This window comes from Macrobrachium rosenbergii, chromosome 45, assembly GCF_040412425.1.
Source record: "Macrobrachium rosenbergii isolate ZJJX-2024 chromosome 45, ASM4041242v1, whole genome shotgun sequence".
In the NCBI taxonomy this organism is placed as follows: Eukaryota; Metazoa; Arthropoda; class Malacostraca; order Decapoda; family Palaemonidae; genus Macrobrachium; species Macrobrachium rosenbergii.
This window is the reverse complement of record NC_089785.1, coordinates 23,570,417-23,597,527: the sequence shown is the minus strand read 5'-3', so window position 1 is coordinate 23,597,527 and position 27,111 is coordinate 23,570,417. Positions and strand designations below refer to the sequence as shown.

The 27,111-nt window shown below is 42.3% G+C and overlaps 1 protein-coding gene across 3 annotated transcripts in view; it reads left to right on the top strand.

Moving 5' to 3' along the window:
- The window catches only part of LOC136829790 (uncharacterized), a 30,848-nt gene extending 5,302 nt beyond the window's left edge, over positions 1–25,546 (top strand). The window contains exons 2-13 of one of the 3 annotated variants that reach the window (XM_067088714.1): positions 285–1,452; positions 7,535–7,745; positions 8,324–8,838; positions 9,694–9,810; positions 10,772–11,165; positions 11,293–11,496; positions 12,245–12,383; positions 12,922–13,087; positions 13,732–16,553; positions 17,876–17,952; positions 20,036–20,182; positions 21,995–25,546. In XM_067088714.1, the coding sequence (XP_066944815.1) occupies positions 307–1,452; positions 7,535–7,745; positions 8,324–8,838; positions 9,694–9,810; positions 10,772–11,165; positions 11,293–11,496; positions 12,245–12,383; positions 12,922–13,087; positions 13,732–16,553; positions 17,876–17,952; positions 20,036–20,182; positions 21,995–24,525 (8,469 nt within the window). In that variant the 5' untranslated portion in view covers positions 285–306 and the 3' untranslated portion in view covers positions 24,526–25,546. Of the gene's footprint in view, positions 1–284; positions 1,453–7,534; positions 7,746–8,323; positions 8,839–9,693; positions 9,811–10,771; positions 11,166–11,292; positions 11,497–12,244; positions 12,384–12,921; positions 13,088–13,731; positions 16,554–17,767; positions 17,953–20,035; positions 20,183–21,994 lie in introns of all 3 variants that reach the window. The other 2 variants (XM_067088713.1, XM_067088712.1) reach the window with 2 other exon arrangements.
- Positions 25,547–27,111: the final 1,565 nt, after the last annotated feature.

Sequence of the window (27,111 nt, the reverse complement as noted above, 5' to 3'; positions counted from 1 at the left end):
GTTGTTCATCGGTATGTTTCCGTAATGGTAATGTTCTGTGTTTGCAAACTCCTGCCTGAAATGGGCAAGCCTTTGTGAACTTTCACCCCGCCACCTTTGGTAATTGTTAAGCAGAAGGAAAATAGATATGTTTTTATGAAACTGAAATTATCTTGAACTTCAATTCTAATTATGATGATTCCATATCTGGTAACGATTAGAATTTTGTAATTATTGTCATTATGGCGGTGATTTCATTTCTGGTAATGTCTAGAGAATGATTCAACTCCTTTTCCTCTTTCCAGAACCTTTGATAACGAGTACAAAATGGAACAGTTGAAAGATAACGAGGAGGAAAACATAGAGTGGTCTGCCGAGGTTCCTGACGAGCCGGAAGCAGACCCGTTGCTCCCCGACGATGTCGGAGGGCAGATGCCCGCCGAACAGTACCGGTGGGATCAGTCGGACGTGATCACAGAAAGCATGCACGGAGACGAGGTGGTGATGGGGGACTGTGAGGGTTCGGAAACCAAGGGCGGTTTTAGTAACGAAGTCGACCCGTTGAGTGAGGACCCCCTAGCGGGGGAGTACTGTGCCGAAAACGAGGACGGGGACGACGGGGACCAGGGCCTGGCGGAAGTGAACCCCCTAGAGAACGACAGTGAACCGATGGAGGCACAGACCTTTGAGGGTCGCGCGGGGAATAATGGTGCTTTTGTCAATAGTGAGAGAACTTCCCCAGACAATCCCGAGGGCCTCGTTGTGTGTGGCGGGGGCGGTGAGCCCAGTGAAGTGATTGGCGAAACAGTGCGGGGGGACGAGGGGGGTGTGGGGAGCCCGAAGGAGTGCGAGGGGAGTGCGAGCCCCGTGGGCCGAGAGGGGGAGGAGGCCGGTGGTCCCCAGCTGAACGATGTTCTAAGGTGTGAGGGTGGGGAAGAAATATGTACAAATAAAGAGGAGGACGGTATAAACGAGAACGCGAAGACGCCCGTCGATCCCCTGGAGGACGCGGGGTCGGACCGGGAGGGCCAGAGGGGCGGGAGTGACGGGGAGGACGAGGACGAGGAACACAAACTGAAAAGACTAAAGGCGAAGAGACGGCACGTCAGCGGGTCCACTGACGTCTCCGCCCCCGCCCCCAAAATAAAAAGAAAGTGCAGAGCGTCCTCGGACGACGAGAAGGAGGACAACGAGTGGAAGAAGAAGAGGGACGACGCCAGGTCCTCCGGCGACGAGGACAACTCCGACGACGACGAAGAGGCGCGCAGACGCAAGATGAGAAGACGCAGTGGGGCGGCCACCGGCCTGAGCGTCAAGCCCAAAGTGAAGAATCTGCGCCGGAACATTAGGGACATCATCAGCGACGATAAGTTGGAGGACGACACCCTCAACGCACAAAAGGAAGAGCAGTTGCGTTTGCAACGGCTGCAGGAGAAGAGACTCGCTCTCAGAGAGTATCTCGAGCAACAGCAGGTGAGGACTCGTGTTTCCGCCGTGAAGAAGATTTAGGTAACCTAATTCTCATGATTTTTTGTTTATGTCACTGTCCCATTACAAAGTTTTTCTTTTCTGAGGAACAAGATTTACGTAATGTTAGATTTATTCACGAAATTTAATCAGTACAGGTTAACTCAGAATTATAGCGAATAATCCTTCGCTCAACAAACCTTCCCTACCAGTAGCTAGCCTACCTAAGAACACAGTCAATTGTTTCCCTGTCGTTTAATCTCTGACAATCATCAAACTTGTTCTAACCCAAAGGTAGCTTCTTTGTAAGTTATTCTTACAACGGTCTTTTGACGACCTTTCAAGTAATCTAAATAGGTCACAGCAGCATAAACAGTGTACATCGAAATCAAATTGATTAGTATTCTGTGAATGTATTCAGTTACCAACACTGGTCTGCTCTAAAACATTCTTCAAATCAAGCCTCTGGTTAATCATTATACTGTATAACACATTGCATCCAGTTTTGTTCAAACAGTCATTGGAAATTTGTGCTCTCAGTAAGCTGGTACCAGTAAAGTTTGGATTACAAGGTGACACTTCAGAAAATTATGCCGACAGCACGCTTGTAAGATCACCAATTCAGTCCGTGTGTAAAGCACATATATTGTGACGTACTCTTAAGGTCCATTAGCATAAATGGCACTTTACTGCAGTCTATCCTAAATAATAATATTTTCTTTCTGTTAATCTCTTGTTGGGTTCATACTGCACTTATTCAGTCTCTACAGTCGTTGCTAAATGCGCTTTCAAAACAATGCAGCCAAACATTACTTCAGGGTGAGCCCTCTCACCACATAAGCCCTGTGATGAGGAGGCACCCCCATTAATACTGACAACAATGAGAGGAAGGCCTGTCATGCATAGCAGGAAATGAACTGAGGTGTGTGCTTGTGGATCTAAGTGAAAGCACTCGGTATAGTGCAGCCCATAGGTCAATAGGGTAGGAAAGTTCATGCCCTCAGCTAGCTTAGGCAGTTGGCAAGGTCTGACTCCATGGGAAACAGTAGACCCTTATCATGGTTGACTTAGCGATTATGCAATCATGCAATATCAAAGCTTAGAAGAAAGGCTCTTATACGTAGTACTGATGGTTTTCACAGGTGTCATTCTTTAAGAGTCAGAGAAACATGCCCTCAACTTCAAGGAAAAGGACGAGAATAATAACCGTAGAGAGGATAGCAAGGTCCCCTTGCCCGAGGGACGTGCAGAGTCTTTGAAGCACAGTAATAAGTCCATCGTTCTTTACCAGACATTGCTTGGATTCAGCGTAAATGAATAAAAAGTCAGAAACACGGCAGACTCGGTTTTCAAAATGTTCCATAAAGGGCACAGTTTTGTTGTCATGGTTACTAAAGCCTTCCCCTGCTTCAATCACCTAAAGAGACCCATCTTTTAAATTTTACCATCTCTCGGCTGTTGTTAGATTCATAACGCAACTAATGTATAGCACAGTACTTGGTTTAGTGCAAAAGAAGAGTAAAGTTCTATTTTAGTTTGTCAAGGCAGACTGGGAAGGTCATAGGTACCTGATTTCTTCCACCTGTATGGATGAACATTACCCTCAGAATTCACTAATGCATTAAATTCCTTGTACCCTTGTCTTATTTGATTCGGTTAGAAAGGATTAGAATGGTTATTTGTTTGAAAGCAGTAAGTTATATACCCATCTAATCTCATTTTTGATGATGAATATTGATTAGCCTATGGGATTTTGTCTGAGAGGAACTCTCATGGATTGGCAATAACCCTCAGTTTGTGGACTCCTCTGCATCGCAGTTGATGTTGTGACAAAATGGTTATAAGTCAGTCAGATTTTTAGCCTCTTGATCTGTTTTGTAGTTTTCTTGAAGACATCAGGGTAATTTTAGTTTTCATGAAGACATCAGCCCTCTTCCCCAAGTCCGCAGTACCACAGAGCTGTTTTAAGTATGTAATCTTATCCCACTTAGTTCCTCTCTTATTGTGTGCAAGATTATCATGTGGTATCTCAGCTTCCTGTATGTAATGCTTGGATCGTTGTTTCCTGAAAATACGGAGTTGCAATTGTGTTTGGAGTTTTATGAAATAGTCATAATCAGTGTTCCCTGTTGTGCAAAGAACTTGTCTATAGTGAGTAGGTTCTATGCCTACCGAGTGCATAGGAGAGAGGTGCTTCCTCACCAATAAGGGCTTCTTTAGCAGGAGTTGACATCTCTCTAGATTTGAGCTCTGTGGGATACTGTTCGATCACAGTGGTAATTGGAGAGAGCACCAACTCCTCTCAGGTGTCCTCATGATAATCAATTGGGCTACCGCTTCTGATGTTATTTAGTGGAAGTAATCCCTTGATTTTTCATTGGCAGATTCAGTTCAGGCCCTAAGGATGTCTTCCAAAGTACCGGTAATTGAATACTCAAGGGAATCTTAGAACTTGAAACTAAGTAGTGAAAATATGAAATAAGGACCAAAACACACACACACAGGGAAAAATGGTATTGGTCACTTTAAAGCAATTGGTGTCCTCGACAAAGTGTTAGATTTTATCTCTAGAATACTCATCACTGTATTCAGCTTTGGATCCAAATTATGAGATAGACCATCTAACATTCTTTGACTGAAATTGGAATGGATTTTTATTGATAGTTATGTAGTGTTTGCTAAAATGATTGTAAGGAATTCAATGCCGAGAATTAATTCATCGTCAAAACCTGCCACTTTCTCCGTAATGGTTGCTGAAACATCAGAAAAAGGCCAAAATATCTGATTAGGAACAGTCCTTTTCCAGGTTTTCTTTTGATCTTCAGAATGATTGACTCAGGGCCCAAGGTACACATTTGATATTTTAATGATTCCTTTCACCTCTTACAAGGTGAGAGTTATCTTCTGCCCATTCTTCTCGTAGTTCGAAGGGACTACAATATCTTTTTATTTCCCAAAACTTGTTATTGCAGGAAACTGGTTTCCTTCTCACTTGTAACTGCTAATGATGTCATGCTCTGGGTTCGTGGTAGACTAACCATGGCCGCTGTATGTTTTAACTCTTATTTACTTTTCTCAGAAGTTTTAGAATGTGAAGAAAACACATTGGCTTGCGCAGGTGAGTAGTGGAGTTTTCAGTTTTGACGCAAAATCCTACATTCCCTCTGCAAGAATAAGAGTTAATATACTAATCAGTTGTTATATCCAAAATATACAAGAAGAGATTAGTTTAGAGATGGACAATGAGGAGGATTATGTTATTGAGAATGGGCGGACCTTAATATAGGTAGAATATATTCTACCTTGGCTAAGCACTGGACACTGAAATTATTACTGTATTCAAATAACATTGAGAAAAAAAGTGCAGCAACCTTGATACGTCAGTTGGAGATTGCTGGCCAGCTGGTAAATAAGGAGAACTGTATGCACATGAAGTTTTAAAGAATTAATGTGAGATCGAGGGACCATATTATGGACGCGTTTGCCTCTAACCTAATGTGATGCTACGTGTTTAATGCTCTTCGATTCTCAGTCCTTCAGTTGCTTCTTTTTCTTATTATGAATTATTTAAATGAGATCACTGAGCCACTCTTCTTGACTTATAGGGCTTGTAGGAAGTGTTTGTTCATAAATGAGGGGAAGAGGATTACTTAAAAGAAGTTAAACAGTTTAACGGAAGAGACCCAAGGTAAGAAATTAGTAGTAGAAGGCCGAGTGCAATGCCAAGAATGTTTTAGATACCCTGCAGTGTGCTGTGTTAGGACACTTGTAAATGGTGTCAGTTTCTGATAAGATATACTCAGTGGCCCTAGTTACTCCAATAATCACGCTTCAGCTGGTTCCCCCTGAATTGCCCTGCAGGACAATGAATCTTGATACCTGGAGATCAGCCAACTTTCCCCATTAGAAGGGGTTATACGAGTCATCTGCAGTAAAAATGGCGAAAACTATGAGTAAACTGCGGTCAGCTTTAATTTTACCAAGTCGGAAGGCTTCTTGACGAATGTGACCCCGCTACCTCACTCCTTTTAGCGATGGACTTCAGACAAAGCGTTGGAAGTAGATTGTTCTAGCTAACCAAAAGCGGATCTGTTTCTTGGATCTTGGTTCATTCTGGCTTTGATATGTCTGGCGTTTTGTAACAAAGGGTTGTTATCTTGAACACTGAGGGGGAAATCTTCCCATATCAAATGCCTCTTCAGAAGCTGGACGTAGCTAGTTCAGTGGAGTTTTTGTCAGGGCTCCGTTTGAGTCCCTCGAGGAAATTTTGTTGAAGGTTTGACTCGCAAGACAGCATTCTAGGTTGCCATGACTTCTAAGAGAAAAGAATAATTATATGTGATCAACACTTAACTACTCCTGTTCATTTCACCTCACCAGAGGAAGTGAATCATGTGACCTTGGTGTGTGTACCAGACTTCATGGTAGTAGCTAAATTTCTTTGTGAACATTTTTATGAAAAGAGGGAAGCAGCTCTTAAGGTCTTGAAGATGCATCATAGCCAATTTCCTTAGTACAGGCCCTCACCTTTTTTTTGGGAAGGAACTTTCTTATCAGGCTTGTGAGGCAGCCACACAAATGGCATCGGAGAACTTTGGAGCTCCATTTTTGCTCCTAGAGCTCAGTTCTCCACACCAGGATGGAGGAGTAGAGGGATTACAGTGCCCTACCCAGATGCCTTACTTTAGAAACTGACAGGAGACATAAACGCTAAGGACACCAATCAGAGACTTCCCTTTCGATTCCTTTGTGGACTTCTACAGAAAGAGGACGACATTCTCCCAGTCAGGCTGGAAGGGGGAGGTGATGCAGGAACAATTCCTCTGGCAAGATTGGCAGAGAAGATCAGGTCATTTCTCTCCAGAGGAATTTTTGTATCTCTGAGGTAAGTCTAGAAATTTGGGAGATCTTGGTAGCAGATAGGAATGTGGCTTTGGATAAAGGTGGTTATGAGTTTCCCTTTCTGGAAATATCCTTATATCCGTCTCGGCTGGGGAGCTTTGAGTTTTAGGGATTTGGATAATGAGGTGAGGTCGTGGATGGACAGACCAGCAATTCAAGAAGTGAATGACCCTGTGGGTTTTATAGCCACCTTTTGTGGCTCCCAAGGTGATGGGAGGGTGGCACCTTGTCATTGAGCTCATCTTTATAAACCAGCACCTTCAACAGACCATTCTCAGGATGTGGATGATTGTTTCTGTGCCTTGCTTCATCCAGGAAGGGGACTTCCATGCATTCTTGGATGTGGAGGACACACTTTTTCACGCTGATGTCCATCTTGCTGTCAGAAAGTACCGTCAGTTGGAACTGTGGCAACTCCTTCAGTGACTTTACCATTTGCACCAGCCCCCAATCCTCCTTGTCAGCTCACAGAAGTAAGACGTGTACCAACCATGGGCCATGAATGTGGACACAGTAGGTGACCTGGTTCATCCAGTAGAAGACAGGTTACTCAGGTTATTTCTTGACGTAGGAGCTTTTATGGGGTCTGAATTCCCCTGCATATTTGTGGCAATGTCTCAAAAGTCTGTATATTTTCCTAATGATGCTGTTGAACATGTCATTAGTTACACGACCAGAGATCTTCAGAATCTAAGTATATTACGTCCTGTCATCCTTCCTGCAGTAGAGGTCCTTTTCCTTTTGGATAAGGTCTGAAGAGATCATCACTGGCAACAAGACTCTCAGAAGATAAGGTGAGGAGTTACTATAGTCTTTCCCTTTTCTCGAGTCCACTTGTTGATTCAGGAGGCCTTTCTTGAGCAAGTACAGTACTCCATTCTCATGTCAGAGGGAAGACTATGGGTATTGACAGACAAAATGGCTACAGTGGTTTATTGAAGAAATCCGGAGGAACAAGATCAGAAACTGCTCCAACTAACTGTCACCATATTCAGCCGGGCAGGCAGGGGTCAGTGATTTACATATCACACAAAGATTTTTTGCAAACAGCTTATTTTGTGGCACTCTCTCGGACAGCCTCGTCAGAAGGAATCTGTGAATGTTCATAAGTAGGGTGGTGACTGTATTTTGTTATATTTCATGTTCAGAAGAGATGTCAATGCAAATACTTCTGTCCCATTTCCAGGTTGAACGTCTCGTAGCAGAGGTTAGCGCAGTGGCGGAAGTCAGCAACCTCGAGGCGGAGGCGGAGGCAGAGGCAGAAGCCGAAGGAGAGGTACAAGTCGGCACTGCTGCACCGTCAGATGACTCAGACATCGTGGTGTTGTCGTCTGAAGAGGATGCCCCTCGGCTAAAAGCAAATGCTGACGCTGACGTTCAAGCTGAAGTCGAACAAGGTAGGAAAGAGAGCATTTGTGGCCTGTCTTTGTTAGCTCAAGCCACAGTTTTGGTCGATGAGTGACTCGGTGACAGATTGTTTGTGTACCTGCGACCTTTGACTTTTAGGGTAGATCTTTCAACTTGCTTCGTTTTTTATTTTTTTAAATTTTATTTTTCCATCTGCATTCCTACCTTTATATCTGATCTTGCTGTCATGCATTACGAATAGGTTTTCTTCATTGTTTACAATCACAAATGGTCAAAGGTGTCTTGTGGAGGTATTTAATCTCTGACCAGTTGACTTCTAGGATATTTTCTAGTTATCAGGGCTAAGTGAAGGTATTGGGTTTTGTACTAGTGATCTGTATGAATAAAGAGAAGAATTTTACCATTCAAAAGTCTCTTAAAAAGTTATCCTTAACCATAGCGAATGTTTTAATCTTATGGGACGAGAAATAACTTCCTCACAGTTTTTGTCAATATTCTGGGATAGCTTTTATACATGTTTATGTGTATACAGCATTTTGGATTGTTTATATACTTGTGTAGATGCCATTAATCTTTGTTCATTCATTTTTACTTGTCTTTTGATCAGAAATTACAGAGGAAGGAGAATTTGCTCCAGAGGAGGATGAAGAAGAAGAAGAGGAAGAGGTAGAGGAAGAAGAGGAGATGAAGGATGTGAGTGAAGAGAGCAAAATAAAAGAGGAACTAGAAGGTTTGGAGGAAGAGGAGGAAATTGAGGAAGAGCTCGGCGAGGAGGAGGAAGAATTGGTTGAAGGGGAGGAGAAGGACGAAGTTGTCAAGGTGAAACAGGAGAAGGAGGACGAGATAAAAGAGGAGGAGGAGGAGGAAGCCAAGTCGTCAGGGGACGAGAGAGAGGGGGAGGAGGAAAAGTCTGGGTCGGATTCTGACGTCGTCATTCTCTCCGACCACTCCGACGAAGACGACGGGGAGATAGAGGACACGACCAGCTCCGGAGCTCACATCAACGACGCGTTCAACATCCCCGACGCACAGGGCCGCGTCTTGGTTAACGTGGGGCATCCGGAAGGCGAGGAGGACATCTTCCTAGCACCGCAACTGGCAAAGCACGTTAAGCCTCACCAGGTAAGTAGGGTTTCAGATGAGGTTGGGCTTTAGGTCCTCATTTCAAGCAGTTAGTGCTGAGGTCAAGATTAATCTTATGTCAGTGGTCACTAGTTTAAGAATGTTTTGTTTTAAATGTTTCATATTTTTTACTTTTGATTAGAAGAACCGGTAAAGCCCTTCAGATGCAATCCAGTGGGTGGGTAGTGCCGTCAGTGCTCCTCATGCGGTGCACTGTACGCGTTATTTAAGGTCCTCTGCAGCATCCCTTTGGCCCCCTAGCTGCAACCCCTTTCATTCCTTTTACTGTACCTCCTTTCATATTCTCTTTCTTCCACCTTACTTTCCACCCTCTCCTAACAATTGATTCAAAGTGCAACTGCGAAGTTTTCCTCCGGTTACACCTGGAAAACCTTTCCACTGTCAGTTTCCATTTCAGCACTGAATGACCTCATAGGTCCCAGCGCTTGGCGTTTTGCTAAATTCTATATTCTGTTCTATTCGTCAGATGCAAGCAATACCAAATTCATCACGTTCTGAATTATGGTTCATTCATCAAATTTTTGGAGGTAGTAGAAAAATCTGAATGGTAAGAATGACACAAAGGAGGAGAGTAAAACGAATGCTTTTTGTTGTAACTTGAGAATTGAGTCATGAGTGTTCTTGATAACAAATAGTTGACTGAAAAATTTCAACAACAGACAGACTTTGTGTCACCAGCTATTCAGATTATTTCACCTCATTTTCTCTCTCTGTGGGAAACCATTCAAGATTCAAATGGTACTTGAACTCTATTCAATAAGTAAACTATATTAGGTCCTGTTATGTCGTGTAAATTCTGGTTATAAAGTTTTGTGCCATTTTTCTCACCAACAGATTGGAGGAATACGATTTTTGTACGATAACATAGTGGAATCTCTTGAGCAATTTAAGACTTCCAATGGGTTTGGCTGTATCTTAGCTCATTCTATGGGCCTTGGAAAGACTTTGCAGGTAAGTCAGAACTTCACGAATTATTTCTATACAGACACCACCCTACTTTCGAATGAGTTACGTTCCGGACGGCCATTCGTATGTTGAATTTTTCGTGAGATGGTTAAGGTACTCTTCACGCCAATTTAAGTACAGTATGATGTAGAGTCTATACAGTACTGTAGATTTTTCATTCTAAAACACAGTGCACTACTTACAGTGCTGTAAACTTACGGAGGGCGAAGGAGAGCGCTCTGGACACAATTTCAATTTTCCATCCCATTTGTTTGTCCCTCTGAATGTTCGTAAGTAAGGTGGTGTCTGTACTCTTGTTTTAAGTAGAACGATAGTCTGTCATTGAATTGTAATCATTATTAACACAGTATTTATAATTTATAATAAAAACCATCAGCTTTCTTATTTTAGTAAGAATATGAATCTTGTTTTCAAAAGTTTTAGGACACAGCAGTAGAAAATATATGACGTTTTGATTTCAGTAAGAGCAAGGCACACCCATATTTTGAAACTTTTTGGGTTATTGCTTTGCCAGTTTGTTAGAGTCACTGTTTACACGTTTTCATAATTTCCTATTTTATTGTGAGGACAAACCTGCCTTTGAGAGGATTTTTTATATTCCCAGGTTACAACTAAAAAAAAAACTCCCAGGTTGTTCCCGTAGGGGGCTATGCCGTCAGTGCACCTCATGTGGTGCACTGTAGGCATTACGTAAGGTTCTTTGCAGCGTCCCTTTGGCCCATAGTTGCAGCCCTTTCCATTCCTTTGACTGTACCTCTGTTCATATTTGTTTTCCTTCGTCCTGCTTTCCTCAACCCTTTCCTTATTTCATAGTTTTCCTCCTGTTACACCTTTCAAACCTTCATACTCTCAATTTCCTTTCAGCACTGAATAACCTTACAGGTCCCTGCGCTTGGTCTTTGGCCAAAATACTGTACAGTATTACAATATCACAATATATCCCCAGGTTGTGGCCTTCACGGATGTATTTCTAAGACACACAGAGTCCCGGTCAATACTGATCATCGTGCCAATCAACACCATTCAGAACTGGCTGGCAGAGTATAATAACTGGCTTCCTGAGGGCCAGGATCCCGTAATGACTCCGGATGGGTATGAGGTGTGGCCGCGGAAGTTCAAGGTCTTCGTCTTGAACGACGCGCTGAAGAACTTGAACCAAAGGGCGAGGGTCATCAACGAATGGCACGAACAAGGCGGCGTCCTCTTGATGGGCTACGAGCTGTACCGCCAGCTGTCCCTGAAGAAGCCGAAAAAGCCGAAGAAGAAGAAAAAGGCTGCGGCAGACAACAAAGAAGTTGTGGACATTGAAGAGGAAGACAAGAACAAAGAGCTTTTAGATGGTAAGCGTTTGAGGTCCTCGTTTCATCTTGAGATGTTTATGAACTGACATACCACAACAGGAGTTTGATGCTTTAGCAGATAGTTATTTGTCTAACTGAAATTGATCTGTTTACATTTAACCCACAGAAATTCAGAAGGCGCTCGTTAAGCCCGGTCCTGATCTCGTCATCTGTGACGAGGGCCACCGAATCAAGAACGCCCACGCCAACATCTCTCAGGCTCTCAAGAACATTCGTACAAAGAGAAGAGTCGTCCTGACTGGGTATCCCCTCCAGAATAACTTGATGGAATACTGGTGTATGGTTGATTTTGTCAGACCTAACTATTTAGGTAAGTTAGCAAGGGACTAAACGATGTAAATGCTTATATTCATTGACTTTATATTTTTCTTAAAGAGGTTCTATGGGGCCACTGCCTGTATCATGCCTTATGCTGCACGTACTCCCCAAACTGTCTGTTTTGCAACATTTTATCATTCCCCTTAGTTGCATTGCTCTGTTTTACCCAAAAATGCAATAAATTTTGTTAAAGAATTTGATACCTTACTAATTTTTTGTTTCTCCTTATTAACAAATGTAGTTTCAATATTTTGAAAGTATAAGGTCACCATAGTACCACTCATTTTCTCTAGATGACTTCAATGTTTCGTCATGATCCAGAAGAGTGAACCTATTATACGAGTTAAAGAACACATTATCATTGTAAGATGTACTTTTAGTAGTCTGTAGAATTGCTTTTATGTTACAGGCAGTCCCTGGTTATTGGTGATCTGGTTTTTTGGGGCTTGTCTAGCGATGAAAATTAGCGATTTTCGGCGCCGACATGCACCAATTTTCGCTTATCGGCGCCTATACGTACCTAACAGAGGTGCCAATAAGTGCCTAAAATCGCTTATCTTCGGTTATTGTCACGTTGTCAGAACGGAACCCCCACTGATAACCGGGAACTGCCTGTACCATGAACTCCAAAATCATTTCCTGTTAGGTTTCCAGAAAAATGTTGTCCCATACGAGCAATGCTTTTTTTCAGTATGTTTCGTGCAGGGTATTTTCTAAGTTTTACATTTGTTGCTTTCCAGGTACAAAGACCGAGTTCAGCAACATGTTTGAGCGACCAATTCAGAATGGACAGTGTGTGGATTCTACGCCGCAGGACATAAAGTTGATGAGATACAGATCACATGTTCTCCATTCCCTCCTCGAAGGTTTTGTCCAAAGGTTTGTGTCAGCTCCTTTTGGTGTTATGTAACAGGGTTGACATTCGATAGAGATGATTATTTTAGACTTCAATCTAATGTACTACTTTAATCTTTTTCATTAATGTTCATTTCGAAATTCTAAAGCGTTCTTTTAATTTTTTTAAAGATATAATTGTTCATATGTTGTACAGTATTTACTTGCCAGCATTTGCAGAAGTTATCTAGAGTCTACATGGGTTATTTTCCAGAAGTTACTTGGTGTCTAAATGGGTTATCATGTGCCCTCTTTGTCATATTCACATACAAAGGAAATGCACTGTGTGATTGACAGAAATTTGATCAAGTTTTTGATGTACATCCTTTGGTGTTCAGTGCTTAGATTAAACTTATATATATTAGCAGCCACAGTTCAAGTGTCATAATCTTTATGGGTAGAAGCTGATTAACTAGTACACGAATTTCACTTGGTATCATTTTGTAAAGGTTTGTGAAATGATTTCTAAAGTAATGTAGATTAATGTAATGCTTTCTCTTAACTGTGGTCTTATTATTTACAGACGAGGTCAGACCGTTCTTGCCATGACACTTCCCAAAAAGGAGGAACACGTTCTCCTCTGCCGAATGACGGAGATACAGAGGAAGCTGTATTCGACGTTCATGGCAGAACTGTCGGCTACGAAAGCTTTGGCCAATCCGCTCAAAGCTTTTGCCATTTGTTGCAAGGTAGGTCGAGACTGTCGTTAACTTCTGATTTAGAGATATTCCCGTTTACATGATTTCCTCCGTCCGTGCCAGATTACATCGCAAATGCACAGGCATGCTTATACTTGCAGAGTTTATTGTCTTTGAGTGAAATGCGTTGAAAAGATCACGTAACAGACTTGGTAGATATGGACGCAGTTTTGGCAAGGGCAGATCATAGGAAATTGTCTGGGGGCTTGTCAGCCAATGCATGAATTGACCCATAATCGTTCTCAAGACTTGGGTGCTACCCATTTAGACTTTGTACCAGGGATTTCAAACTTGATCAACAGAGGTCCTTCCTTGCTTGCTGCAATATCTTTGGTTGTGTTAGATTCTATTGATTATAATTTTTATGAAGTTGATCTTTTCAGTAATTTAATTTTACTCTTCACATTCTTTGCTTATTACTTTTTGTATTCATGCATAGTCATTTCAGTCCAAAGCTAGCTCTTCAAGCGATATCCTTTAATTTTGTTCTATGAGAGTAACGTATTTCAAACCAGAGGGATGTTTTGATTATAAATAATAAGCAGTACTGGACATTTTCCCATCTTAGGGTGTAAGTATGTTCAAAAATTTCTCAGCACGTTTTGTTAATTCATATCTCTCTTTTCCATCCACAGATTTGGAACCATCCAGATGTTCTCTACAACTTTGTACAGAAGAAAATCAATGAGGACTTTGACCTGGACCTGGACGATTTGGAAAGTAAGGCCAAGTCCCGTCGAGCTTCAAACGTCAACACCCCCAACGCACCCAACGTTACCGTGCCTTCTCACGCAGCTCCCCCCAGCTGGCAGCCACCGGGAGCACAAGTGGGACGCAACATGATGCCGCAACTTCCTGTCAGTTCAAACATGGGCATGACCCCTCCGGGCACCATGAATTCACAGGTTCCTATGGGCCAACCAATGAATATGAACCAGCAGAACCCCATGGGCATGCAACAGGGCAACATGGGTTTCCACGATCCAATGGGTATGCCGATGATGCACCACGGAATGCCTCAGCACAGGGAGAGCCAACCCGGCCTGGCTAATTACGGCCTTGGAGGCCACCCCCACCACCAGAACTATGGGATGCAGATGCCGTATCCCTGGTACAACCAGGGGTACGGCACGAACGACCCAAACCGAGGCCACTATCCCCCTCCGTACAATAACCCATATGCAAACCAATATCACCACAATCCGCCTGTCAGTCAGTCGCTTCCTCCTGGATACCCGCAGAACCATAACATGCACAACTCCCAGATGGGGATGCCTCACAGCAACCCCGCAGGGCAGCCGATGGAACTCAGCAACTCGTCAGGGCAGCCGATGGACCTTCACAACCCTATGGGTATCCCTAATCCACAAAGACAGCCCATGGGCTTGCCTCAGAATCCCCAAGGACAATCGTTAGGGGTTCTGAATCACCCACGCCCACCTTTGGGGATGCCAAATCATGCTGGGCAGCCCATGGGAGGGCCCAATCCCCCAGGGCAGCAAGTAGGGGTACCTAATCAGATGGGGATGCAGAACCATTCAGGTCAGCCCATGGGTGTCTCCAGCCCTGGAGGGCAGCCGGTGGTTGGACAGATTCCTACAAGTCAAAACCTTGAGGCTCTTAATCTGTCTGGTCCGCCCATGGGAGTCCCCAGTGCATCGGGACAGCCAGTAGACGCCCAGAACACCCAGGGGCAAAGCATGGGAGGTGCAAATCATGGAGGTCAGCCAGTCGGAATGCCAAACATGATGAGCCAACCCATGGGAGGGCCAAATCAAGGTGGGCCAGGGATGAGACCCATGAATATGCCTGGACAGCCCCTAGGTGGTCCCAATCCCTCAGAACAGCAGCTAGGAATGTCAAATCCAAACGGGCAAAATTTAGTTGGCATGAATCCTTCAGACCAAACTTTAGGGGGCCCTAATATGCCTGGGCAGCCCCTAAACAACCCTAATTCCGCTGGGCAGTGTATGGGGGGTCCTGGTAAACCACCTGTCGGAGCACCGTCTTCTGGGCAGCCTGTGGGAATGCCAAACTCTTTACCCCCCAACATGAATGACCCAAATTCATCAGGACCTATGGGAATGACCAATCACTTGGGCCAGCCCTTAGGTCAGGGTCACACAGAAAATTCAGTAGGCATGGGGAACCTTGGCGGACCCGATGGGCCACCTTTGAATTCCATGAACTCGACAGGTCAGAATATGGTTGTCAACAATTCGCCAGGGCAGCCTGGCTGTCAGCCAAATGCTAACCAGCACAGAACAGCGTCTCCTTTTGTTTCCGGCTCCAACAGCCAACAGATGTCCAGCGACCACAGTCCGATGACCCCTGCTACCCCGGCCACGCCAGCCACACCTGCTACTCCTGCTCCCTCCACCCCAACCACAGCATCAACCAACACAGACGAGAAAATGAAGACCGAACCGATGATCAAGAAAGAGATAGGTGAGGATGGGGACATGTCGGCTGCAAAGAAAGAGGAGCTCAAAGACGAAGAGGGGGAAAATGGGGAGGAGAAGAAGGAAGATAAGAAGGAGGAAGTGAAAAAAGAAGAAATGACTCTAGACTGGACTGAGGGGTTGTTTGAGAATTATGTACCTGGCTCATTAACTTCATCGGCTAAAGTTCAAGTGTTCTTCCAGATTGTGGATGGATCTGTGAGAGTCGGTGATAAACTACTGGTATTTTCCCAGTCACTTTTTACCTTGTCTCTTCTAGAAGAATTTTTACAAAGATCTTATATTCCCGGGACATTTGAGGGATGGCTAAGAAATCGTTCATATTTCAGACTGGATGGCAGTACGTCAGCACAAGAACGAGAAAAGTTAATCAATGAATTCAATGCCAATCCTAATGTCAAATTGTTTTTAGTTTCAACAAGAGCGGGAAGTTTAGGAATCAATTTAGTCGGGGCTAACAGAGTAATTGTGTTTGACGCATCGTTCAATCCATGCCATGACACGCAGGCAGTTTGTCGTGTGTATCGTTACGGTCAGAAAAAGGAGTGTCACATTTACCGGCTAGTGACGGACAACTCTCTCGAAAAGCGCATATACGATAGACAAGTTAACAAGCAAGGAATTGCCGATCGTATTGTCGATGAGATGAACCCAGACGCTCATTTGTCATCCAAGGAAATTAGCAATCTCTTAGTAGAAAATGAAAGTGACCCGGACCCGGTCGATCTGTCGGAAAAAGTGGATAAGTACAGAGACGCCATCTTGCGCGACGTTGTCCGTCTGCATGGAAACCTGTTTACCAAGGCACCTTTCAAGCACGAAAGCTTGCTAGTTGACCGAAAGGACAAGAAATTGTCGAGAGCAGAAAAGAGGCTTGCCAAGCGATCCTACGAATTGGAAAAGCAGGCCAACATCAGCTATAGCAGGCCTTCGTACGCTGCTTTCTATCCTAAAAATCAGCAAGGTCAGCAGGTCATCATGGGTACCAAGATCGGGTGAGTGTCGTTTTAATTTTTTTTGCCCCGTACTCTTAATGAGCATTGATTGATAAGTATGCATTTTAAGAGCCAAGTTTCTCTCGCAAGCCAATTCTGTAATTTATCAGATAGTTTTCGCTGTCAGCTACAGCTTCTTGGAAAGAATGTTTCTTATTAATAATGATGTTTCCTTGGCTATCAGTGCCATTCATTATAGTTTATTTATATGAGAAATGTCTTATCATGAGTTTCTTCCTCTCTACTGTGAAATTTGTAAGTATCGTGAACAATTTACTCTAAAAACAACAAACAGTTACTATGGTGATGGAGGGTGAAACCAGAAGGTGGTTTATTTCAGATCCTTTATCAAATTCAACTTTTTAGCAGCTTCACAGCATGGAAATTTTTTCACTATATTATGTTTATATTAGCACACACAACATTGCATTTTTTTAAGTGAAGGAGCTGTTAACTGTTGTTTTATAAAATGGAAAAGAATGTTAAAACTATTGCATTGAACTAAAAATCCCATTTTATCTGTTGAAAACTATTTGAAAATAATCTTGTAAAGCATAATTACCATTTGGCAAATTTCTATCATTTCTTATAAACAATTTCTGCTGAAGAAAGTTAAAAAAAAAAACATTGAAATCAAACAGAATCACTTCAGAACTAAAGGAATCCATTATTTTTTAAATGATGATACATTTCACTTTATTATTTCAGTCAGTATAATGTCAATAATAGAGCATTATTTTCAAATATGTGTACAGTATATTATGCTTGAATGTTATTTTCAGTTGATACAATGTACTGTTTATGATCATTATTTTTACAATGGCCTTATGTGATACTTGAATGCTGATTTTGACTGGTACGCCATCGTGTGTCCAGATAGGAATTCCTTCAAAATGGTTTCACTGTCGTGAAATGGGAAGATTAGTGTTGGATGTTGTGGGAGACATAGATCTGGATTGGTTTTATTGTTTTAGATACTTTGAGAAAGGCTGTGATGCACTTAGTAGTGAGAAAAGTCAATTGTGGAAGTAGGATTAGAAATCTGGCAATACTGTTGGCTGTCACGATTGTAAATTATGTAATGCCTGATGAATTTGTGTCAATTATAAATAACGTAACATTACTTGTAACCTTGAACAGTGAAATTCATGGACCATTCGTAGCCTCGAAGGTTCTCTTGTCGTCCTTCATAACTTTTGTGTTGCCCTTTCCAGCGGTGTGATGTACTCAAAACCTGTGGGTACCGTTCGACCCCTTCAGGCAGAAATGGGACATAGACTTGAAGGTGGGGGAATAATTCATCGTCCAAATATTCTTTCCAGATCGGCTCAGCCGTCTTTCCCAGTCGAAGCCCTGGCGAAACAGGGTGTATCTGTTCAACAGATTACAGTCCCTAAAGGTAAGTTCTGTGCTGTTAATACTGTGGTTTGATAGTTTGTCGTACCAAGGACGCAGGTGTAGTGGATGAGTAGTTGTGCTTGTGAATAAATGATATGTTTCACAAAATTGTATAAATGATACGATTCGCAAAATTGTATTGACGGTCGAATTATATTTTAGGAGGTTACTGCTGTGCCCCTTGACAGAATTTTGCTGGTTAAATGGTAATGAGCAACAGATTAAGAGTAAAGTAAAATAAATGAAAATCATTCATTTGGTTCTATTGTATCTGTCGCAAACGAGGTGCAGTACTGGAAAACTTTGTTGAATAGGATGTTAGTAAGTAGCAAGAACCTTGTTTGTTTCGTCACAGATCTGTTACTTATCATTACCCATTTATTTGCACTGTGAATGGTCCTTGTTGAAAGAAGGAAAGAGAAAGTCAGTCAGGGTCCCTAACAAACAGTGAACATCATTCTGTTTGGTTATGTTCACTGCATGCTTTGAAAGCCCCTAGCTGCCATTTTGTTTTTTGCTAACTGGATTTTAGAAATTGGCAAGAAGTAAATGAAAGACTGATTGGTTTGTTTCTCCATGTTCTGTGAAGAAGTGGGCTAAAACTGTCAAATGATGAACAACTGGTTTGTGTATGTTATGTTGCTAGAATTGATCTAAGTACTGTTCTGCCTTTATTGTTGATTCAGAGAAATGAGAAGTGAATTGTATGTTAGGATGTGACTTGTTACATGCCATATATTTAAATTTGACAAGTTCGTTTTAATGTAAGTAGCTGCTATCTATCCAGCAGATAATAGCCTAGCTAGTTCATTACATCAAAAGATAGGTTTTATTTTGTATTTATTTATGTATGTTTTCTAATCAGATTTAGTATATTTATCTGTACAATATTGTTAATTTATTATTCAGTAAGTTTCATTTTGTACTGTATGTGATTAATTGTCTTGCTGTTATGTTTTTTGTCCAGAAATACGTTGTGAAAGTTTTTTAACTTTATTCTGAATTGTTACTGTGAGTCAGAGGCCATAATTATTGGCAAGTCTGACTTTTCCTCAAACTAACAATCTCAAGTCAGTATTGGAGTGAGGTAGCTAATTGGGGCTCTGGAAATTTGTGTTTTCTGTATTAAAATTTATTTGCGCAACCATCCTTCCTTCTCAGCAGAAGATTTTTAAGTGAATATATCATCTTCACCACTCAACCGTCCTTTCATTTTTTCGTTATTGACATATTTCACAGCATATTCTCTGGGATTGTTTGCCTGTTGTCACTCTCTGAAATATAAGTGGTGTCCTCTGCCACTTTTTCTCTCTTGGTAGCACCCTTTGGCTTCACAGGGCTCCCTACCCGCACCATTTCCTGGTAGGTCTGGAGCAGTAAGAAGGCATTGTAGCTAAATTACATAACCAGACTTTAGTTACTTTCACATACAGTACTTGAGAGACAGGTTTCGATGCTCAAGTCCGGTCTCGGGAAGCTCTCAGGCAGATAGCATTGGTCTGTTATCCAGTTCTAGGGTATTTAGGTGGTCAATTCTTTCCTTCCCCCCAGAAATGGAAACTTGGACTTGTCATTAAACAGATATAAGGATTTGAAAACGAAAACCTAATTTCTGATCGTGCATGGATTAGAGAAGACGAAGAATGATTGTAATTACTGCTGAAGACCTTAAAGATCAGCTATGTGCAGACGCAGCACCAGCTGACTACTGATCTTGTTCTGTCATTAAACAGGGGTTGAATTGTCTTGGACTGTTTGTGTACATGGAAATGTCTAATTAAAAGTGATTAGCATATGATGAACTGTAATTTTATTTCTAAAAGGTTGTAGTGTCCTCGTTATATATACATTAGGATGATTTCAGTAATTGTAAGCAAGGTATCAGTAAGAGAATCATTTGAGTCAACATTCAGAGCCGACCACTGAAACCGCAAATAGTAATTTACCGGTCTTCATATCATGAGGCAAATTAAATACAAGATGGACTGGCTTTTTTGTTCTTAAATTTCTTCCTTTGGTATGTGATCCTTGATATCAATTATAAAACATATCTTAAAATGAACTTTCCACTTGTTTTTCCACAGAGGTTAGCATTCCCACGAATTCTGGCGATGGGAAACCAATTCTCCTGAAATCTGGGCAATCTGTCATGGTTATTAAGACCCAGAAAGGTATCTACCTGCGTCTTGCAGACGGCAAGATCGTAGCCATTCGAGTTCCTCCGGGAAACGGTAAGTGGACTTTACTGTCTCTTATGCATTTTAAGGTACTTTGCCTCGTGGCAGTGATAAATTTTTAACTGGTTAACATTGTCCTTTATGTAATTTTGGTCATTAAAAGCTGGCATCTTTTTCAATGATCGGAAGTATACAAGTAATAATGATAACAAGTTCAAAATTTCTCAAGTGGCCATTGTTGTTAGGTTACCAACTTTGAGTTTTTCAGAGGGTCGAGTTGAGCAAGTAACCTGTTTCAGCTACCCAGTAATATTGATAAGATTTCAGTTACTTAAAGTTTTCATTAACTTAAACATTACTGAGGCTCCATTGAAAAAAGAAAGTAGAACTTTTCAGTTTTGTTATGGATATCACTTGCCCAATTTTTTATTTGATGTTTCATAGTTTGTGGTTATTTTGACTAACGTGTCAGTTAAGAGTATGATTTGAGTCAAAAGTCATAATAACCAAAGTATTTGTGCAGTAAAAGAAATGGCTTTTTATAATGCAAGTTTGCTGGTTTGGAGTTCATCCCACGCCCCCTCATTTTCTGCCTCTTAATATGACCGTAGCCCCATCTTCCTCTGGGTCTGGCCTCTGAAGTGTTCCTTCGTGTTAGATTTTTATCGTGAATTTTGTTATCTGTACCCAGTGCTTTCCTGTGTCGTCGGAACTTCCCTAACGCGTTCTGTTATCCTGCTCAGGGGCGTTATATGCTCCCCTTACTGTTTTGTGTTTTGTCACCCCTTCAAACTGTGGACCAGTTACCTCTTCCTACCCCGTAATTCATATCTCAGTTTTTATTTTAGCCAAGAATGTTAATTTTTTTAAGTTTGCTGTGTGTGTCTGTATGTTAGCAGGATTATGGATGGACTAAAGAACAGGTTTGGGGAAACTTATGGAAAATGTTCATCAGGTGCTTTTTTCCAGATGCTTAACGTAGGTGAGTAGCAAAGATCTGACAGTTTTTTTCACAGAAGCCGTACCAAGTCATTGTTGATATCCATCAGAAGTTTGTCATTGGGAAAGTCTCTCCTGGTGGATATTTCTACAGAATTTCAGTTCTGGTTTTGGTTCAAGTAACGCACCGAGATAACGGACCGTGGCATATCGTACTGCCAGGTGTATTGGGGCGAAATGGGAATATCAATTTGTGGGTTTTCACCTCCGGATTTAACCTAGGCTAATTTCATTCATTTTTATTATTTTACTCAAATACTTTAAGGCTTTTATCTTACTTTATGGGTAGTGTTTGTTCATATAAATGTACGGTTTATAGCAAAAACGAAAACGGAACAGTACTGTGGGGGAAAAAACGACCTTATGTACACAGGGTTAGCTTGATTAGTTGTAACACTTCTGTAAGACATTTAATTAGTATTAATGGTATTTTGGTGTGTTTACATTAATAATAATATTTTAAGATTAGTAAATCATTGTTATAAGCATTTTGTGGGTGAATATACTTAAGATTAACAGCTGGAGAAGGGTAATGTAAGGTGATGGCGTGGTGTATGTTTGTTTGAAATTACATTAAATTTTTTAGTATGATAATTTATGGTATATCTTTGCTTGAACTATAAAATTAGGTATTTAAGTGTTAAAATAGGCAGGTATAAGTGTTGTACAATAGTTTAAGGGGTACAGGGTATAAATACGTGTACTTATACCAAAGACACGCATTCACGTATATATACAACGATATATCGGAGTTTCTTTTATAGCGGTGGACGCTCGGACGCTTTAATCTGTTATCTCTGTGACCTCCTGCATTGTTAAACAAGGGCATTTTTAATGTTGTATTGAATCATGTCTTCTATTTTTCAGAAGAAGTGTTTGGGTTGCCACTGAACAAAGGGAGCGTGACCATCGTGCCCACGATAGTGAACACACCTCGTCCGCGAATGCAACACCCCGGGGGACGGGGAGGCGCCAGGCGAGGCCGTCCACCAATGGCGATGCAATATGCAACGGGAAATATCATCACAAAGGGTCAAATGCCAGTTAGAATTATGAAAAAACCTGCCACTGCTGTTGGAAGAGGTGGGAAAGGTTTCCAGGGCATTGTGGTGCCAGTCACCTCCCGAGGGTCGGCCCCCCAGGCACTCTTGAACAAAAGTGTTGTAATCACCCCGGCCACAAAGCCTGGGCTCACTTCCACGGCCAAAGCTGTGCGAAATCTCAAACTCAACCCCAAAGTCACTGTAACTCCCACAACTAAGACTCTTTCTTCTTCTTCCACTGTCAATCCTATTGTCACTCCTAAAATAACTATTAGCCCTTCGTTAAAATCAGGTTCAGATCAGCCCAGCACCGGTACTTTAGAGGTGATCAGTGGGTTACCAGGCACCAGTGGAGTGGGGAAGATTACCAAAAGGGTTACACTTTCTCAGTTGGCCAAGTTACGTAAAGCTCCTGAAATTAAGAAGGAGCCCAAGGGAGACGGGACAGAGAAGTCTTCAGAAGAAATTGGTTCTTCGGAGAAAGCAAAAGCCGACGGCTCTCATCTGTTGACAGACAAGGAAAGAATGGAGGATGATGTCACAAAGAATCAGGGCACTGAAGAGTGTGAAACTTCCCTTAGCCTGATGAACATGGAGGGTCTCGATGACAGCAGTAAAGATCACAGTTTAGCTGACGAACTGGACGATTTGCCCACTTCGGCCAGTGAGAACGAGATGAGCGACGACATGGGCACTGGACACAGTGACCACTTCAATGAAAATTCAGTTGAAATGCCAAACTTGGGGCAAGACGGCAAAAACAAAGAGGTCAATACAGAAAACGCTTCCGAAATGTTACAAACAAATGATGATTCAAGTGCAATGAACAGAGGTGACATCTCCAGTAATTCAGGATTAGAGTTAGAAAATAACATAGGTAATCAGTCGGAGAGGAGCACTCCATCTCACCAGTCGAATGAATTGTCGCTGGGGACTCCTTCCAAGAATGCTATTGGGTTCGGAATGGGAGAAATTACCAAGCCCTTGTCAACATCCGTTGCTGGCAGCGACGACAGCCGCACCGGGGTTGTCAGGCCACAAATTAGTAAATCGCCAAATAAACCCACTGCTTGTTTGACTCCTTTGCAGTCGATGAGTAACTTGCTACCCCCGGGTGGCCCAGGCCCGCCAGAGACCTCGTCAAACACAAGTCAAGCCGCAACCCCTGTTTCGACTGTTCCAAACCTACCGTCTTTTCCGACGCAAACGTTCCAGTCTTCTCAGCCACTCTTCCAACCTTTCTTGCAGCCTACTCAGCCTGCACAGCAACAGCAACAACAACAACAACAGCAACAGCAACAACAACAGTCAAGTGGTATTAGCAGTAGCAATAATAGTAGTAGTAGCAACTCCAGTACTGGCAGCAACACCATAACTACCAGTAGCAGCAGTAGCGGCAGTAGTAGCACTTGGTCCAAGGGTCCTTTGGATGCCGTGTCCAGTGCCAGTCTAGGAAGTAATGTTGCCCAGGTGGCCCCACACGTGCATCAGTCTGGCGTCTCTTCCGCGAGTACCTTCACATCTCAGTCGTCGTTTTTACCTTCGACCAGTCAAGCACAATTCAGTAGTACAGCGGGAAGTTTTGGATCGCTGCCTGGTGTGAATACGACACCCACTTCTCAGCAGGGAGCTTCGCCATCTTTTACAGAGAGCCCACAGATATCCCAGCAGCAGCAGCAGCCAATTCAGCAGTCGCCTCAGAGCTCCATAAGTTCTACTCTCTCTCATGCTAGCGGTGGGCTGGTTCCCACTTCTCGTAGTGGTGGACTTGGAGGCCCTGATAGCCCACTTAGTTTATCTCATTTGCTAAATTCACAAACCTTCGATCCTGTCCCAGAAGACCTGAGTTCACCCCACAGTCACGCATCGGCCCTTGACTACCTCAACTACACGTTATCTACAGGCACCAGTGCCTTCCGTCGCCCCGATTACCAAGCAACCCTCAACCCCGACATACAGTCGTTGATAAATTCAGCAAGCACCCAGCAGCCTCTTGCATCCTCCCTCCCAAGTGCTGCTCCAACAAACTCGGCGGTAACATCGCCGGCTCCCTTCCCCTCTTACCAGGCACCTACTTACTCTCAGTACGCTGCTCCGTACCGAGCAGGAACCTCTGTGTCTCCCAGTCCATATGCAGCCTACGCTGGTCAGTATCCTCCATACGCTACCCAGTATCCACCTAGCCTAGCCCCACATGCAGCAACTACCCCCCAGCCCCCTACTATGGGTCAGTATGGCGCCCTCCATGCTCCACCCAATCCATACCAGAGTTACCCAGCTCCTCCAACAGCAGGCAGATCCCCCTACCCTTCAACCCTTGGCAGTTTTAGTCATGGTCCATACCCTCCCATATGAGGTGTTCCAAATTTTGAAACTGTAAATCATTAGAATTGGTAACAGAAGGACTAAATTTCTAATAGATTGAATATGACCTAGTTATTACATATGTTACTGCAAATGTAAGTGTTGTATACTTTTAAGTGGCTTAAACAATCAATCCATTAGATGATAAATCTCATTTAATATTATATTTGGCAGATGAGGATTGCCCAGATAGCTCGGAACAATAACTGTGCAAGACTTGGGACCATGTTCCCCCCCATTCCACTTTGTGATGAATCAGAAGCAACAGTTGTGTGCAGTGGCATGTGGCGTTTCTGTTCACGTTTTAATTTCAGGAGTCGGCAAGAAGCCTGACCTGTTTTATTTGACTTTGTAGATTTTATGAGTGTGCCACTGACAATTTTTTTTTAGGTCCAAGATCCCTGATTTTACATTGTTGGCAGAACTTGGAGTTGCATCTTAGCCGTGATTCACGAGAAATCCCGGGCAGCCCCGGGGACGGTAGGCGTGTAACCGATGACGAACTCCTTTCGTGAAAACTCGGGCATATTGTGTTGTGCCCTTTGTAATTCCTAGAGCATTTACACTAGCCTAGAGTAACATTCACAGTTCTTTTTCTTCATGTAGCATCACTAAAACATTTACTGTTTGTCTACTACAGTATGCACTGTGTTGGGAGGGGACTCATTGTGTACATAACCACAACCCCTATTGAAATTACTGTATGACATGTAGTGAAAAAACTTTGTGTTGCTTAACCAATTTTAATTCTTCAGATTATAGATTGTACATAACAAAAATTCTCAAATGTTGTGAAGAAGTTATATGACTTTATTGCAATTGTAGTCAGTCAGAACACAATTATGGCAATTGCAATTATAATTTTTATATTTATTTTGCATTAATATTTATAGGTTCTGAATGTGAAAATGCAAGTAGACGATAGACCTTCTCCTATTTTCATGATACGCTTACCTTGTAACAGTATTTATTGTACCATGGTATGTACATAATAAAAATGTCTTCATAATCATCCTGATTTTTCTTGCTCCTGCGCGGAGTTGGTCGACCTGTCTCGGTCTTGTCAGGGAGTCCGGAACTGTTGTACGATTCTTGACCAATTGTTTTGAGTGAAAAAGGATAGTGTCTGTTAGCAGAAGGCTGCAGCTTCTGGATGTGACTTGCCGGTTGTTGAGCTAACTCGTGGTGGTAACATTCACTGAGTCATATTCATTCTCTATTTCTTTTCATCAGTCTATAGCCCGGGAGGGTCAGTGCCATTGTTGGACCTTGCCGGGTGCACTGCAGGCATTAATAAAGTTTGTTTGCAGCTTCCCTTTGGCCCCTAGATGCACTTTTTAGCCTTTTACTTTCCCTCCGTTTTCATTTCCTTTCTTCAACCTTGCTGTTCACCTCTAACCATTGCTTCTTAGAGCGACTGTCTGGGTGTACACCCAATTCCACCTTTCGATCCTCATACTTCATCTCCAATATTTTCTTGATCCCTTTTATCTTGCTTTCCAGCCACTCCAACTCTCTCTTTTCACTGTCTTGAGCACTGAATGGCCGAAAGTGCTGTAGTGCTTGGCCTGATGCCTTAATTTCATAAAAGTCGTAAATTCATCGTTCTGTTTTTCTTGAATTGTTTATTTCACTATCCTAAACGTCCTTTCCATCGTCCTAGATGCTCGTCTATTGACCTCCCTTCTCTTCTTGTAGATCACTCATTTCGTCTATGATGTTAAACAATTATAAAGTTAATTTTAGGATATAAAAGTTCATATCAGAGTTCTTGGAAAATTGGGAGAATTTGAAGAACACTTGCCGGGCAAGACAAGTTGTTTTAGGACATTACTCGTGCTAGTTTGCCATTTACATAATGACGTACAATATACAAACTGACATCTTACATATTTATGAAGTTTTTTTTTTCGTTAAAAGCACAATAAATTTCCTTTCCAGTTGTATATATATTGATTATGCCTGGTGTTGCATATTAAGAAAATGAAGGTTGTTATGAAATTCAATTCAGAACTGGTTCAGTAATTCTCTGAATAACCACTACTTATATGGGGAACAGAGCTAAGCTGTTCCCAGCGCCCTACATATATCGTCCTAATGTCACCCATCACCAAAGATCTTGTTAATTTTTTTTATATCAAAATTGCAAGTGATGGAATTTGCATTACATCAATTTTGTCTAGTAAATCTCCAAAGGCTCAATCCAAATGTTATTGTTCCCTATGAAAGCTAAACATTGATGGAATACATTTAGTAACTTATATTCAAACTTCTTGTAAAATTTTTAAAGTTGTAAAGCAGGAATTCCCTGCCTTCCATCCAAACATTAGCAAATTTACAAATGTTACTGTGATCTGCTACAGTCATTAATGAATGGTGTTCAAAGTGTCCCTTCGACCCCTAATCGTACCAGCGTTTTATTATTTTACTGTACGTCTGTTACCACTCTTTCCATTTTGTTGTTCTTGGGGTAACTGATGGGTTTCCTCCAAGTTTCACCTTTCGATCTTCCAAATATAAAAATCTTGTAGTTCCTCATTGGGCGGATGGGTTCCGTTCTCAGCTAGCACTCTGCTG